Below are 16,762 nucleotides of genomic sequence, written 5' to 3' on the forward strand. Positions count from 1 at the left end.
GGCTGTTAGGCTCTGATCTTACCGTGTGTGAATGGAACATACTATGTCCTTGTCAAAGACCAGCCATGGTCAGTGTGTACAGTACACTTCCAAAAGAGCTGTCCCTATTAGGATAACTATTTTGGGTTCCATGTAGAACCCTCTGTGGAAAGGGTTTTACATGGAACCCAAAAGGGTTCTACCTGGAACCAAAAAGTGTTCTTCAAAGGGTTGTCCTATTGGGACAGCCGAAGAACCGTTTCAGGTTCTAGATAGCACCTTTTTTTCTAAGAGTGTACAGATGTAGGATCTTAATTTGAGCCAGTTTGCTACAGCAGGAAAACAATCCTGCAGCAACAGGAAATGTGAATTATTATGTGGATTATAATTAATGAAAATGTTTGTAGGGGTTGATACATTTTTCGTTAGGGCAAATCAAGTCTGACATTTCAAAATGGAAATTACAAACTTTAGAAGCCTTTTAACTCAAATCCAGTGAAATTCTCAGCAACAATTAGAGTGATCAAATTAAGATCCTACATCTGTATGTTACAGTATTTAACCTCAAAGCAGCATGCCTGGTTCAGGCCATGAGACAAATTGTGGGTGCGTGTGTGCGTGCACATGTATTTGTGTGTATACATGCGTGTTTGTGTACAGTATGTGCATATGCCTTGTGTGAGTCAAAATCAAAACCAACGTAGCTCTTATCCTATGCAGATACAAAACAAAGGGCAGAAATAAGCCTCCTCGAAAATACATACAAACAGGACTTGATCCTAAATGTTTTTACTTGAAAATATGTAAAACAGGACTTGATCCTAAGTGTTTTTTGTGAGGCTGCCTGCCTGCAGTAGTCAGTCTATTTGTGTACTCCCCCACCAGTTCTCATTCTTAACTCAAACATATGGTAGCAAACAAGGCCCTCTGGCACTTACTATTGGCTGCTCTCATTCCTGACATTGTTTCTTAAAGCCAGTAGCCCACACATATGAGAATACCACACATAAGGCCGGTTTCTCAGACTGAGTTATTCAGCTGATTTAGGTAAGTCTACTCCTGAACTGAAAAGCATATTCAATGCAGAATCTCTAAGTCCAGGCTGTATTCATAAAGCGTCTCAAACTAGGATTGCCTTTAGATCAGGGCCTTTTTAGATCATAATTAATACGATGACATGGACACAGGGGACCTGATCCTAGATCAGCACTCCTACTCTAAGACGCTTTATGAATACAGGCCAAGGAGTAGAATAAATGTAGGTGATATTCGTTATATTTGTGATATAGCTCGACCTCACATACAACATCCACTCACCCATTGACTTTGCATAAGGATGCAACTCAAAATAGCTTTGTATGGAAGGGTCTGCTGTTTAAAACTGTTTAGTCATTTTACATTTTTATTCCCTGTAACTATATTTGCCATTATACGATGTTATCATTCAATTCAGTTTTAAGCAATAACAAAGATCTAAGTGATGCATTGACCAACCAGTTGCTAGTGTGGACACGCCACTCTTTTGTATATAGACCAGCTCGCTCTGAACTCTGCACCTTCCTTTGTGTTATGGTGGTGCAGGTGCTCTCTAGTCTCTCTCAGATCACTTTCCCTCTTAAATCACTGTGTGGCTGCTCACTAGGAAGCATAGACACAGGCAGTCTCTCTCTCACTCTCTCACTCTCTCACTCTCTCTCTCTGTCTCTCTGTCTGTTTGTGTTCTGGTAGTTAGCTGTGTGCTCTGACTGTGGCAGCCCCGTAGGCAGTAGGCCATGGACAGATGGCAGCAAAGTTGCAGTGCCGGGGGTGTAAGTGAGAAGGTTAGCTGGCATGGCAGCGGGTAAGGAGGTGGACTGTTCAAGGACACATTGTTAATCCCCCTGGTGAAGGAAAAATAGGGCGATGGAAAGTAGCTTTCAACAGGAGTCAGGACTGAACTGAGAAGACCCTGAACCCCAAATCAACTGCTAGCCCCTACCCCCTATACACTTGGATATATCTGAGACAATTGGATAGGTGAAAGTGATATGGCGACAATTCCACCTGGCCTATCAGAGGGCATGATGAAGCCATTGACATATATAAATATCTAGACACAGCCATATCCTGAGCTGTGAATGGATTTCTGGAGGTTGGTTGATCCATTCGTTTTCACTGTGTGAGATTCGAGCCATGTTACTCTACAAGTAGCCTCTGAGTCTCCAACATCCAGATGTCCGGTTTTCGGGGGAAATGGAAAGAGCCTGTGACACGACTTCCGCTTTTGGATGTTAACAAGGTGGCACTGCATCTTAACTCCTCCTCCACATTTACTGGATTGGTTGAACAGTGCAGAAGAGAAGCTTCTCGTCAAGACCAGTATGTAGGGACCAGTATCTAGTTTCAGGCATCTTTTACACCTGCTACGTTAGGTTACTCTACAAGCCATGTGTGTGTATCGTGTGAGTCTGACCTCCACCGACCGTGACATTGCACCACGAAGTGCACTTCAACAATGCCCTTGTAACACGGTCATAAGGCTGTTATAATTGCACCTATAAACAGCCCACCTTTCAACTCCACCTTAGGACAACAGACGTTAGGTACAACTGTGTCTGTTATACATTATGTCAGTCATGTTTTATGTCTGACTTTTGTCATTAGATAGACAGTTGTAAATTCATTACAATTATTTGAATGAGATTTAGTGTTATGTATGAGTTCGATATGGCAGGTTAAGTAGGACCAAATACAGAGCAGGGTCATGTTCATTGGGGCACGCAACTGAAAACATTTTATAATGATTTGCAAATTCAAGTAGTCCCTTCCGGTTTTTGTCAGTTTTCTTCGGTTTGGTGCCAAATGAACACAACCCTGGTCTTCAAGTGTGTGAAAAGTGAGGGAGTTAAACTCGGCCAGTCAGCAGGGCACCATTGTTGTAACTATAATTCCACAATTTGAAGAACCCTTACCATAGCATCCACACTGAAGGGTATTCATTACAACATAAAAGGCCTATTTAAGATGCAAACTATGTTGTTTGCTCAGTTTTCATTGTTTTATTGTGACGGTACAGCAGTAACCTCTCACAACACTGTCAATCACGCATGAAAATATCTATTTTGCTCTATATCTGAGTGTCACACTTATCTGTTGATTGTGCACTTGGCCTTGAATCAAAAAGACACTAAGTCACAGGAAAACAGAGTGTATCATCAGATATGCAGCTAGCAATAAATATAGTATTTTAGGGGGGTAGATGTAGCTAACATCTTTTAAATGTTGAAATATTTAGAATCTGTCCTCTCATATTTACATGAGTGACTACCATAATGGCAGTTAAAATGACAATTGCTTTGTTCTCCTTTCTTCATCAGTAAAAGACTAGAAGGTGAGTGACTGGCTGTGGAGCTATACAGAGCAGGCTTGCTGGTTAAAATTCTGGTTTTGAATTTGCTGACAGCATGGTGAAATGGGGTGGGGTCCCTCTTCAGTAACATGCAGAAGCACAGTGGTTTAGTAGACTTGGATTATTTATGGAATCCTCAGTATCATTAGGTAACATGACAACAGTCTACATATATATAAAACATCTAGCAAGTGTGAGAACTAGAATACTGTATGCACAATATACTATGAAAATCATTGGACTCTAATGCTGCAAACAATTAGAATTCCCCCCTTTTCCCCACAAAATGTATTTCGTCTAAACTTTACAGTTAGGTAGGCTTGTATAGGCTATTAGTCTGCTCGCCTAATACACACTGTTTGTTGGACTGCAAAGAAATGGTGTGCTGCCTAAACACGATACATGGATTTAATTAGCATATTCATTTAAATAGTATTGTTCACCACGTGGAACAGACCTTTCATGATGGAAATTTGACATACTTTTTTTATATATACCCATCCGTTGAAAAAAAGGCTGAGCTTTCTCCAAATTCAATGTTATGTGACTACATTGTTTTTAAACAGCTTTCCCTCTGAAATGTTTTGAAATACTTGATATACATTATGAATTGCTGGGCTCTGATTGGCTGCTGGAGATTCTCCTTCCGTATGGCAACAGCCTGGAATCCCACCCCCCTCTCTCTTCTCCTGTCCCCCTCCCCTTTTCTACTCACAGACCTCCTCCACACTGCTTACCCTCTTCCCTGAATGCACTTGGACTGCTCTGCCTCCGAGGGGGCTCCTCGCCACCGACTGACTGCAGCATCTGGATGTGGTCGCCATGGCAACAGCAATGGTCCACCCCCCCCTCCCCTCCTCTCCCCATCCTCCTCCCCCCTTTTCTAAGCTCACTGTGCTAATGCTCGCCGCTGCACGTCTTCAGGCTTGACCTGGATTCCGTGGTGTGCTGGCGTTTCCCCATTATTTGGGGTCAAACGCCAGAGCCAGCTCCTCCCCCACATCCCATCCCCAGGCCATGTGTTTGTAAGAAGAGAGAGAAAAGCATGTTATCACAGCATCGAGGCTCTATCCACCCTCCCTCTCTCCCACTTTACTCCAACAACACCCAGAGCTTCAGTGAACTGAGATTTTCTAGTAATTTCCCCGTTTTGATTGAACTGCCACCTCTGCTGAATAAAGAAACCAAAATGTCTGCCTCCTGCCTGTTCCTGTTGTAGTGGGTTTAGTCAGAGTAATGTTTGGCGCTTGGATTTTTTTCTGGTCTATTTACTGCACATTTTTATGTATTGTATCTGTTTGTTTGAGATTGAATGTTAACACAACATGACAGTCCGAACGCATCTAAGTCAGTGTAACTGTTGTGTGGGCCTGTGGCCGTGTCACTCATGCAGTAATTCATTGACACCCGTGTTCACTTCTGATGTTGAGGAGCTCTTGATGTGGTAATGTCAAATCAGTCACCGCAGTCAGTTCATCAAATCAGACTAATAGATAGAGCCAGATTATCAGAGATTCAGTCTTTCTGTACATACTCTGCTTATGCCTTCATGAGAAACTTGTTTGGGTTGATGCACCTGTTTTCCTCTTGGGAGCTGTGGCTTTTACAGTGAGGGAAAAAAGTATTTAGTCAGCCACCAATTGTGCAAGTTCTCCCACTAAAAAGATGAGAGAGGCCTGTAATTTTCATCATAGGTACACGTCAACTATGACAGACAAAATGAGAAAATGTTTTCCAGGAAATCACATTGTAGGATTTTTAATAAATGTATTTGCAAATTATGGTGGAAAATAAGTATTTGGTCAATAACAAAAGTTTCTCAATACTTTGTTACAGTGAGGGAAAAAAGTATTTGATCCCCTGCTGATTTTGTACGTTTGACCACTGAAAAAGAAATGATCAGTCTATGATTTTAATGGTAGGTTTATTTGAACAGTAAGAGACAGCATAACAACAAAAAAATCCAGAAAAACGCATGTCAAAAATGTTATGAATTGATTTGCATTTTAATGAGGGAAATAAGTATTTGACCCCATCTCAATCAGAAAGATTTCTGGCTCCCAGGTGTCTTTTATACAGGTAACGAGCTGAAATTAGGAGCACACTCTTAAAGGGAGTGGTCCTAATCTCAGCTTGTTACCTGTATAAAAGACACCTGTCCACAGAAGCAATCAATCAGATTCCAAACTCTCCACCATGGCCAAGACCAAAGAGCTCTCCAAGGATGTTAGGGACAAGATTGTAGACCTACACAAGGCTGGAATGGGCTACAAGACCATCGCCAAGCAGCTTGGTGAGAAGGTGACAACAGTTGGTGTGATTATTCGCAAATGGAAGAAACACAAAAGACCTGTCAATCTCCCTCGGCCTGGAGCTCCATGCAAGATCTCACCTCTTGGAGTTGCAATGATCATGAGAACGGTGAGGAATCAGCCCAGAACTACACGGGAGGATCTTGTCAATGATCTCAAGGCAGCTGGGACCATAGTCACCAAGAAAACAATTGGTAACACACTACGCCGTGAAGGACTGAAATCCTGCAGCGCCCGCAAGGTCCCCCTGCTCAAGAAAGCACATATACAGGCCCGTCTGAAGTTTGCCAATGAACATCTGAATGATTCAGAGGAGAACTGGGTGAAAGTGTTGTGGTCAGATGAGACCAGTATGGAGCTCTTTGGCATCAACTCAACTCGCCGTGTTTGGAGGAGGAGGAATGCTGCCTATGACCCCAAGAACACCATCCCCACCGTCAAACATGGAGGTGGAAACATTATGCTTTGGGGGTGTTTTTCTGGCAAGGGGACAGGACAACTTCACCGCATCAAAGGGACGATGGACGGGGCCATGTACCGTCAAATCTTGGGTGAGAACCTCCTTCCCTCAGCCAGGGCATTGAAAATGGGTCGTGAATGGGTATTCCAGCATGACAATGACCCAAAACACACGGCCAAGGCAACAAAGGAGTGGCTCAAGAAGAGGCACATTAAGGTCCTGGAGTGGCCTAGCCAGTCTCCAGACCTTAATCCCGTAGAAAATCTGTGGAGGGAGCTGAAGGTTCGAGTTGCCAAACGTCAGCCTCGAAACCTTAATGTCTTGGAGAAGATCTGCAAAGAGGAGTGGGACAAAAAATCCCTCCTGAGATGTGTGCAAACCTGGTGGCCAACTACAAGAAACGTCTGACCTCTGTGAATACTAAAAAGGGTTTTGCCATCAAGTACTAAGTCATGTTTTGCAGACGGGTCAAATACTTATTTCCCTCATTAAAATGCAAATCAATTTATAACATTTTTGACATGCGTTTTTCTGGATTATTTTGTTGTTATTCTGTCTCTCACTGTTCAAATAAACCTACCATTAAAATTATAGACTGATCATGTCTTTGTCAGTGGGCAAACGTACAAAATCAGCAGGGGATCAAATACTTTTTTCCCTCACTGTATATACCCTTTGTTGGCAATGACACAGGTCAAACGTTTTCTGTAAGTCTTCACAAGGTTTTCACACACTGTTGCTGGTATTTTGGCCCATTCCTCCATGCAGATCTCCTCTAGAGCAGTGATGTTTTGGGGCTGTCGCTGGGCAACACAGACTTTCAACTCCCTCCAAAGATTTTCTATGGGGTTGAGATCTGGAGACTGGCTAGGCCACTCCAGGACCTTGAAATGCTTCTTACGAAGCCACTCCTTCGTTGCCCGGGCAGTGTGTTTGGGACATTGTCATGCTGAAAGACCCAGCCACGTTTCATCTTCAATGCCCTTGCTGATGGAAGGAGGTTTTCACTCAAAATCTCACGATACATGGCCCCATTCATTCTTTCCTTTACACGGATCAGTCGTCCTGGTCCCTTTGCAGAAAAACAGCCCCAAAGTATGATGTTTCCACCCCCATGCTTCACAGTAGGTATGGTGTTCTTTGGATGCAACTCAGCATTCTTTGTCCTCCAAACACGACGAGTTGAGTTTTTACCAAAAAGTTATATTTTGGTTTCATCTGACCATATGACATTCTCCCAATCCTCTTCTGGATCATCCAAATGCACTCTAGCAAACTTCAGATGGGCCTGGACATGTACTGGCTTAAGCAGGGGGACACGTCTGGCACTGCAGGATTTGAGTCCCTGGCGGCGTAGTGTGTTACTGATGGTAGGCTTTGTTACTTTGGTCCCAGCTCTCTGCAGGTCATTCACTAGGTCCCCCCGTGTGGTTCTGGGATTTTTGCTCACCGTTCTTGTGATCATTTTGACCCCACGGGGTGAGATCTTGCGTGGAGCCCCAGATCGAGGGAGATTATCAGTGGTCTTGTATGTCTTCCATTTCCTAATAATTGCTCCCACAGTTGATTTCTTCAAACCAAGCTGCTTACCTATTGCAGATTCAGTCTTCCCAGCCTGGTGCAGGTCTACAATTTTGTTTCTGGTGTCCTTTGACAGCTCTTTGGTCTTGGCCATAGTGGAGTTTGGAGTGTGACTGTTTGAGGTTGTGGACAGGTGTCTTTTATACTGATAACAAGTTCAAACAGGTGCCATTAATACAAGTAACGAGTGGAGGACAGAGGAGCCTCTTAAAGAAGAAGTTACAGGTCTGTGAGAGCCAGAAATCTTGCTTGTTTGTAGGTGACCAAATACTTATTTTCCACCATAATTTGCAAATAAATTCATAAAAAATCCTACAATGTGATTTTCTGGAGAAAAAAAATTCTCGATTTGTCTGTCATAGTTGACGTGTACCTAATGATGACAATTACAGGCCTCTCTCATCTTTTTAAGTGGGAGAACTTGCACAATTGGTGGCTTACTAAATACTTTTTTCCCCACTGTATATTCAGTGCTCCATCTTTAGTAGCTGTAGAGTCTTGCTGTAGGGTTTCTGCTTTCAAGTCTTAAAGGGGAAAACCATATGAGACATAGGGATGGGACATTCTCTACAGTGAGGGAAAAAAGTATTTGATCCCCTGCTGATTTTGTACGTTTGCCCACTGACAAAGAAATGATCAGTCTATAATTGTAATGGTAGGTTTATTTGAACAGTGAGAGACAGAATAACAACAAAAAAATTCAGAAAAACGCATGTCAAAAATGTTATAAATTGATTTGCATTTTATTGAGGGAAATAATATTTGACCTCTCTGCAAAACATGACTTAGTAGTTGGTGGTAAAACCCTTGTTGGCAATCACAGAGGTCAGACGTTTCTAGTAGTTGGCCACCAGGTTTGCACACATCTCAGGAGGGATTTTGTCCCACTCCTCTTTGCAGATCTTCTCCAAGTCATTATGGATTTGAGGCTGACGTTTGGCAACTCGAACCTTCAGCTCCCTCCACAGATTTTCTATGGGATTAAGGTCTGGAGACTGGCTAGGCCACTCCAGGACCTTAATGTGCTTCTTCTTGAGCCACTCCTTTGTTGCCTTGGCCGTGTGTTTTGGGTCATTGTCATGCTGGAATACCCATCCATGACCCATTTTCAATGCCCTGGCTGAGGGAAGGTGGTTCTCACCCAAGATTTGATGGTACATGGCCCCGTCCATCGTCCCTTTTGATGCGGTGAAGTTGTCCTGTCCCCTTAGCAGAAAAACACCCCCAAAGCATAATGTTTCCACCTCCATGTTTGACGGTGGGGATGGTGTTCTTGGGGTCATAGGCAGCATTCCTCCTCCTCCAAACACGGCGAGTTGAGTTGATGTCAAAGAGCTCCATACTGGTCTCATCTGACCACAACACTTTCACCCAGTTCTCCTCTGAATCATTCAGATGTTCATTGGCAAACTTCAGACGGGCATGTATATGTGCTTTCTTGAGCAGGGGGACCTTGCGGGCGCTGCAGGATTTCAGTCCTTCACGTCGTAGTGTGTTACCAATTGTTTTCTTGGTGACTATGGTCCCAGCTGCCTTGAGATCATTGACAAGATCCTCCCGTGTAGTTCTGGGCTGATTCCTCACCGTTCTCATGATCCTTGCAACTCCACGAGGTAAGATCTTGCATGGAGCCCCAGGCCGAGGGAGATTGACAGGTCTTTTGTGTTTCTTTCATTTGTGAATAATTGCACCAACTGTTGTCACCTTCTCACCAAGCTGCTTGGCGATGGTCTTGTAGCCCATTCCAGCCTTGTGTAGGTCTACAATCTTGTCCCTGACATCCTTGGAGAGCTCTTTGATCTTGGCCATCTGATTGATTGATTGCTTCTGTGGACAGGTGTATTTTATACAGGTAACAAGCGGAGATTAGGAGCACTCCCTTTAAGAGTGTGCTCCTAATCTCAGCTCGTTACCTGTATAAAAGACACCTGGGAGCCAGAAATCCTTCTGATTGAGAGGGGGTCAAATACTTATTTCCCTCATTAAAATGCAAATCAATTTATAACGTTTTTGACATGCGTTTTTCTGGATTTTTTTGTTGTTATTCTGTCTCTCACTGTTCAAATAATCCTACCATTATAGACTGATCATTTCTTTGTCAGTGGGCAAACATACAAAATCAGCAGGGGATCAAATACTTTTTTCCCTCACTGTATGTTCATAAAATATTTTCTCTCTGTCTCTCTTTGTTAGTTCACATCAATTGAATTAAAATACATTTCATTTACTTAAGGCATTGGGTGAACAATGACACCATGGCATGATTTGCCAAACCATGAAATGCTCATATATAATGGGAATATTTGCATATTTAAATGTTAACTAATTTCTCTCTCCCTACCCATGTCTCTCTTCTTCACCCATCTCCCCACATCCCTATCTCTACCCCTTCCTTCTTTACCCCCTTTCCTCCTCTCTCTTTTCTACCGCTCCCTATTTTCTCTCTCTTCCTCCCCCTCCGGTCTCTCCATCCTCCGTGTCTACCCCACACCGCCCTCCCTGGTTGCAGTGGAGGGGATGGACCAGCAGAGGGTGCTGCATAGTGGCTGCCTGGTATCGGGGGTGCACACCCCGCCCATCCGCCGCAACAGCAAGCTGGCCAGCCTGGGGCGCATCTTCAAACCCTGGAAGTGGAGGAAAAAGAAAAGCGAGAAGCTGAAGCAGAGCTCCACAGGTGTGTGTGTGTGTGTGTGTGAGAGAGAGAGAGAGAGAGAGACTCATCCATCGGTAAACTACACAAACACTCACCTTTTCCCCGTCCTCTCCCCTACAAAATTAGGCCAGGTGTAGCAGATTATGAGTAAAAGCACTTGGGTAATACCCCAACTATTTAAAATGTAGTCATGTAGTCTCCCTAAGCAGACGGGTTTCTGCCCACATTAACAATATTCCAGCATACACATGCCAGAGAGGGCTGGTGGGAGGAGCTATAGGAGGACGAGCACATTGTAATGGCTGGAATGGACTTAAATGGAACGGTATCAAACACGTCAAACATATGGAAACCACATTCCAGTCATTACAATGAGCCCGCCCTCCTATAGCTCCTCCCACCAGCCTCCTCTGACACACACAGCATACAGCATAGTGCTGTTGCCCTAGGTCTGAGATTTCCGCGACTAGTAGTCATGCTATGGAGATGATGAGTGTCAAATAGAGGGTAAACATGGTTGTAAAACTAAGCCATGTATGTTGTCTCTTTTATGTTCTCCCTGCAGATGTGGCGTTGTCCAGTGGGTGTCTCTCTCCAGAGCCCGGTTCCCCCTTGCAGGGCTCCTCAGATGGGACAGGCATGTTGGGGGGGTTTGGGGGGTCGCTCAACGCCACTCTTACAGTCAGCAGTGTGGAGTATTTGGGCCCCGAAGAGGAACTCCCCCCGCCAGGTAGGACAGCCCACCTCCAGGGAAAACTAAGGCCTAATCCCAAATCGGCGCCTAGACCCTACGCTTTATGCACTTGTGGAGATCTAAGAGGATTTTATTGGTTTAATGAAGCTTCTACCTCATAGCCTATCATAGGGCAAGGTGGAGCTAAAGTCCTCACCATGTATTTGGACAGTGAAGCTAAATCTTTTATTTTGGCTCTATACTCCAGCATTTTGGATTCAAGATACAATTTTGAATATGAGGCGAAAGTACCGAATGTCACCTTTTCCAAGTCCTCCTTTCAAAGAAGATATATTGACACAGGATAGGGTAGCCACAGTAATATGATGAAGTCTACCATCATCCGTATTGCTTTCGCCTATCCAGTTTAGAGCCCGACTGATATGTTTTTTGGGGTCCAATACCAATTCTAATTTCTGGGGGGACAAAAGTTAGCGATACCGATATATCTGCCGAGATACTATTTGATGCTGGGGAATGAAAAAGTTAAATTTTACACACTGAATTCTCATAAATTGCCATCCAAAACAGCAATTGTCCAAGAAATATGCTTCAAATGTTGATTTTTTTTTTTTACATTGTGAAATTAAAGACATATCATGAGAATGGCAACAAGTGTTCAGATAAGCATGAGATTCCCTTTTTTCGTCCTATTTATTGAATATCAGTTATCGGTGGAATTATCTACCGATATAGCGGTAAAAGCAGTGCTTGACTTGGACTGAAATAGGTGCCGGTACTCATGTTGGGTGCCGGTACTGCATATATTTAGGTGCAGGAGCTCCACAATACTTTTGAACAGGAGCTCAAGCAGTATAACATTTAAGGTGCCGGTACTCAGCTCCGGTGAGCTCCTGCCCAAGTCAAGCACTGGGTAAAAGGCCAATATCGGCCGACAATATCGGTGAACCAATATATCGGTCGGGCTCTAATCCAGATTGACTAATTTTTGAGTAATCAAAGTTAGAGGGACATGGAATTTGACTAAATCCTTAGTGTTTATCTTACATTTGTTTTTGCCATATCAAGGGGATTTAGAAAACAATGTTCTAAACACAATGTTCTTTTTTGTAAACAATTATGTTTTGACAGTATTTACCATAGACTATTACAATATACATGATGTATATGATATGGAGAGACAACTTGTTTCTTATAAATGTTCTTATAAATATGATTCACAGTAGGCTATTTTAGATGTATGTAAGTCCCACGAAATTAACCACATGATACTCACACGACCCACTAGGGAGCAGCGGAGACATTTGAAAACAACCAGTGGTGATGAAAATGCATCGTCCATTCACTGACAACAACTGTCACTGTAAATGGTGTCCTGATGTTACGAGATTAAACTTAATTAATTGTAACACATCTTTCAGTGGCTGAGCCTCCAGAGGATTGTGAGCCAGAGCAAAAGAGCAGTCAAAATACAGAGGAAGAGGAAGATGAGGAAGAGGAGGGAGAGGAAGAGGCGCAGCCTGGTGCCGATGCCTCTGAGGAGGTCCAGGAGGGAGGAGAAAATACGGAGGAGAGGCAGGAAGAGGAAATACCTCGGGGAACCACACCTCCCCCAGTAGCGGCCAAACCGGTGATGCCACAGATGAGCAGTGGCGAGGGTGAGAAGGCTAGTGAAATGTACCAGGGTTAGGGTCAATTCGAATTGACGAGTCAATTCAGGAAGTGAACAGACATTCCGATTCAAAGTTTTCCTTAATGAAAAGCATTGAGAAAATGTGGAATCGGAATTTCAGTTTACTTGATGAATTAATTGATTTGAAATGGAATTGACCCACAACCCAGTGGAGTGTACTAAGAGGGGACCATAATGCCAAAACACTGCACTGCACACTCAGAGAGGGGTAGTGTGGACCCCACATGTACAAGTACACAAACACACACTCAGAAACACATACAGTGCCTTCAGGAATTATTCACACCCCTTGACTTTTTCCACATTTTATTGTGTTACAGCCTGAATTTAAAATTGATTAAATTGAGATGTTTTGGTCAGTGGCCTACACACACAATACCCCATAATGTCAAAGTGGAATTATGTTTATTTTTTTAAACAAATTGATTAAAAATGAAAATATGAAATGTCAATAAGTATTCAACCCCGTTGTTATGGCAAGCCTAAGTAAGTTCAGAAGTAAAACGTTGCTTAACAAGTCACATAATAAGTTGCATGGACTCACTCTGTGTGCAATAATAATGTTTAACAGGATTTTTGAATGACTACCTCATCTCTGTACCCCACACATACAATTATCTGTAAGGTCCCTCAGTCGAGCAGTGAATTTCAAACACAGATTCAACCACAAAGACCAGGGAGGGTTCCCAATGCCTCACAAAGAAGGGCACCTATTGGTAGATGGGTTAAAATATAAAAAGCAGAGCTGTGTGTAGATGGGTGAGAAAATGTGGAATAAGTCAAGGGGTATGAATACTTTCTGACGTACCATACCTGTACGGCCAACCCGGGGTTCGATCTCACTTTAACAATGACACTTCGTATTCCAAAAATTAGCATGCTTCCTACCATTAGCTTACCAATGACTTTGGTTGGCGAGGGCGACACTACTTCAAGTCTCAGGCCAGGTGGCAATGTCACCACATGATGGCTACTAGCTTACTACCTTATTATCTTTGTAGCTCAGTTGGTAGAGCATGGCGGTTGTAACGCCAGGGTAGTGGGTTTGATTCCCGGGACCACCCATGCGTAAAATGTATGCACGCATGACTGTAAGTCTGCTAAATAGCATATACAGTGGGGGAAAAAAGTATTTAGTCAGCCACCAATTGTGCAAGTTCTCCCACTTAAATAGATGAGAGAGGCCTGTAATTTTCATCATAGGTACACGTCAACTATGACAGACAAAATGAGAAAAAAATATCCAGAAAATCACATTGTAGGATTTTTAATGAATTTATTTGCAAATTATGGTGGAAAATAAGTATTTGGTCAATAACAAAAGTTTCTCAATACTTTGTTATATACCCTTTGTTGGCAATGACACAGGTCAAACGTTTTCTGTAAGTCTTCACAAGGTTTTCACACACTGTTGCTGGTATTTTGGCCCATTCCTCCATGCAGATCTCCTCTAGAGCAGTGATGTTTTGGGGCTGTCGCTGGGCAACACAGACTTTCAACTCCCTCCAAAGATTTTCTATGGGGTTGAGATCTGGAGACTGGCTAGGCCACTCCAGGACCTTGAAATGCTTCTTACGAAGCCACTCCTTCGTTGCCCGGGCGGTGTGTTTGGGATCATTGTCATGCTGAAAGACCCAGCCACGTTTCATCTTCAATGCCCTTGCTGATAGAAGGAGGTTTTCACTCAAAATCTCACGATACATGGCCCCATTCATTCTTTCCTTTACACGGATCAGTCGTCCTGGTCCCTTTGCACAAAAACAGCCCCAAAGCATGATGTTTCCACCCCCATGCCACAGTAGGTATGGTGTTCTTTGGATGCAACTCAGCATTCTTTGTCCTCCAAACACGACGAGTTGAGTTTTTACCAAAAAGTTCTATTTTGGTTTCATCTGACCATATGACATTCTCCCAATCCTCTTCTGGATCATCCAAATGCACTCTAGCAAACTTCAGACGGGCCTGGACATGTACTGGCTTAAGCAGGGGGACACGTCTGGCACTGCAGGATTTGAGTCCCTGGCGGCGTAGTGTGTTACTGATGGTAGGCTTTGTTACTTTGGTCCCAGCTCTCTGCAGGTCATTCACTAGGTCCCCCCGTGTGGTTCTGGGATTTTTGCTCACCGTTCTTGTGATCATTTTGACCCCACGGGGTGAGATCTTGCGTGGAGCCCCAGATCGAGGGAGATTATCAGTGGTCTTGTATGTCTTCCATTTCCTAATAATTGCTCCCACAGTTGATTTCTTCAAACCAAGCTGCTTACCTATTGCAGATTCAGTCTTCCCAGCCTGGTGCAGGTCTACAATTTTGTTTCTGGTGTCCTTTGACAGCTCTTTGGTCTTGGCCATAGTGGAGTTTGGAGTGTGACTGTTTGAGGTTGTGGACAGGTGTCTTTTATACTGATAACAAGTTCAAACAGGTGCCATTAATACAGGTAACGAGTGGAGGACAGAGGAGCCTCTTAAAGAAGAAGTTACAGGTCTGTGAGAGCCAGAAATCTTGCTTGTTTGTAGGTGACCAAATACTTATTTTCCACCATCATTTGATAATAAATTCATAAAAAATCCTACAATGTGATTTTCTGGATTTTTTTTTCTCAATTTGTCTGTCATAGTTGACGTGTACCTATGATGAAAATTACAGGCCTCTCTCATCTTTTTAAGTGGGAGAACTTGCACAATTGGTGGCTGACTAAATACTTTTTTTCCCCACTGTATTACTACTAGTGCAAACAGCTAGCTAGCTCACATCTCGTACATACACAACATATTAAAGGACCACATAGCCATACACAAAGAGGATTGCAATATGGACCACACACACACACACACACCCACCACTATGTTACCTGACAACTAATATCTCTTTGTCTTTCTCTGCCTCTCAGACCCATCCCCTGTGCCCTCACACTTGGCCAACTCTTTCCTGCCTAAAGAGCCGCCTAGGGCTCCCGAGAGCCTGGCCCCGATGGTGGCCCTGCGAGGGCCCCTTTCCAACCCCTCAGGGTCTCCTCACCTCGCCAATATTATGCACCCTCCCATGCCCCCTAGCTGTATCATGGAGGAGCTACAACGAGCCTTCGCCTCAAAGGTGAACCGGCAGGAAAGGTGAGCAGCACAGCTCATTCACTGCAAACAGACACATAATCTCACCATTATGTGACGGGGAGTTCATGTTGTCTCTCATGTTCGGTAACTTAAATCCTGTAGGTATAAGGCTTTATAACTTGTTATAAGCAAGTATGAGCCTTTATAATGTCTTATAATAAGGCTTATTATATGTCTCTCTATGTATGCATGCTCATGACAAGTCTTACAATGCATTATAACTGGATCATAATGCATTATACCTGCTGGTTTTTAAGTAAAGCATTATTTAATCCCTCATTGGTTTTATAGCCGATGTCAGTTTACATTCACCATGTTGCATGTTCACTCCCCCATTGAAGAATCCAGTGTTCACTCCTATGGTATATTCACCTAAATGCTTACCCACTGTCTCCATGTTAACGCCTACCTGTATGTTACCTTTCAAATGGACCTGCACCGCCATGCTCACCCATCCATCAACCCCCTCTTGTCCTGTTAACCCCCATGCTCCCTCCTCCCTCCCGTGTTCCCTCAGAGTGCATGGGCCTGCTGAGCCAGGCTCGACCCCGTGGCGGCGCTCTGATGGGCGGATCTCTCGCTCCTCCAGCTCTGAGAATCAGTCGGCGGCGAGCGGTGGCGTTATCGACTGGCTCCACCAAGCGGACAGGAAGAAGGAGGCGGAGGAGAACAAGGAGAACATGCGGCTGGACCAGTGCTTCTCCGACGCCTCAGGCCTCCCCCACGATCAGGACGACTGGAATGACTCCGTCATCTCTGGTGGGTCCTTTCTTAAAGGAAACAACAGATATTAATGATATCCCCCTTATTAAACTAATTCCCAAGCGATATATAACAAATCGAAAATAGCCATTCATTTTCAAACATTCTAACTCCTGGGCTCAACATTGGGGG

The 16,762-nt window shown here is 43.7% G+C and overlaps 1 protein-coding gene across 1 annotated transcript in view; it reads left to right on the plus strand.

The window, feature by feature from the left end:
- The window catches only part of phactr3a (phosphatase and actin regulator 3a), a gene marked incomplete at both ends in the record, with an annotated part of 58,465 nt that overhangs the window by 26,840 nt on the left and 14,863 nt on the right, over nt 1–16,762 (plus strand). The window contains 5 exons of the mRNA XM_084184035.1: nt 10,230–10,394; nt 10,939–11,103; nt 12,489–12,725; nt 15,649–15,868; nt 16,386–16,627. Coding sequence (XP_084040161.1) covers nt 10,230–10,394; nt 10,939–11,103; nt 12,489–12,725; nt 15,649–15,868; nt 16,386–16,627 — 1,029 coding nt within the window. The remainder of the gene's footprint in view (nt 1–10,229; nt 10,395–10,938; nt 11,104–12,488; nt 12,726–15,648; nt 15,869–16,385; nt 16,628–16,762) is intronic.

The sequence above is a fragment of the Coregonus lavaretus genome (assembly GCF_964263955.1).
Source record: "Coregonus lavaretus genome assembly, chromosome: 20".
Classification (NCBI taxonomy): domain Eukaryota; kingdom Metazoa; phylum Chordata; class Actinopteri; order Salmoniformes; family Salmonidae; genus Coregonus; species Coregonus lavaretus.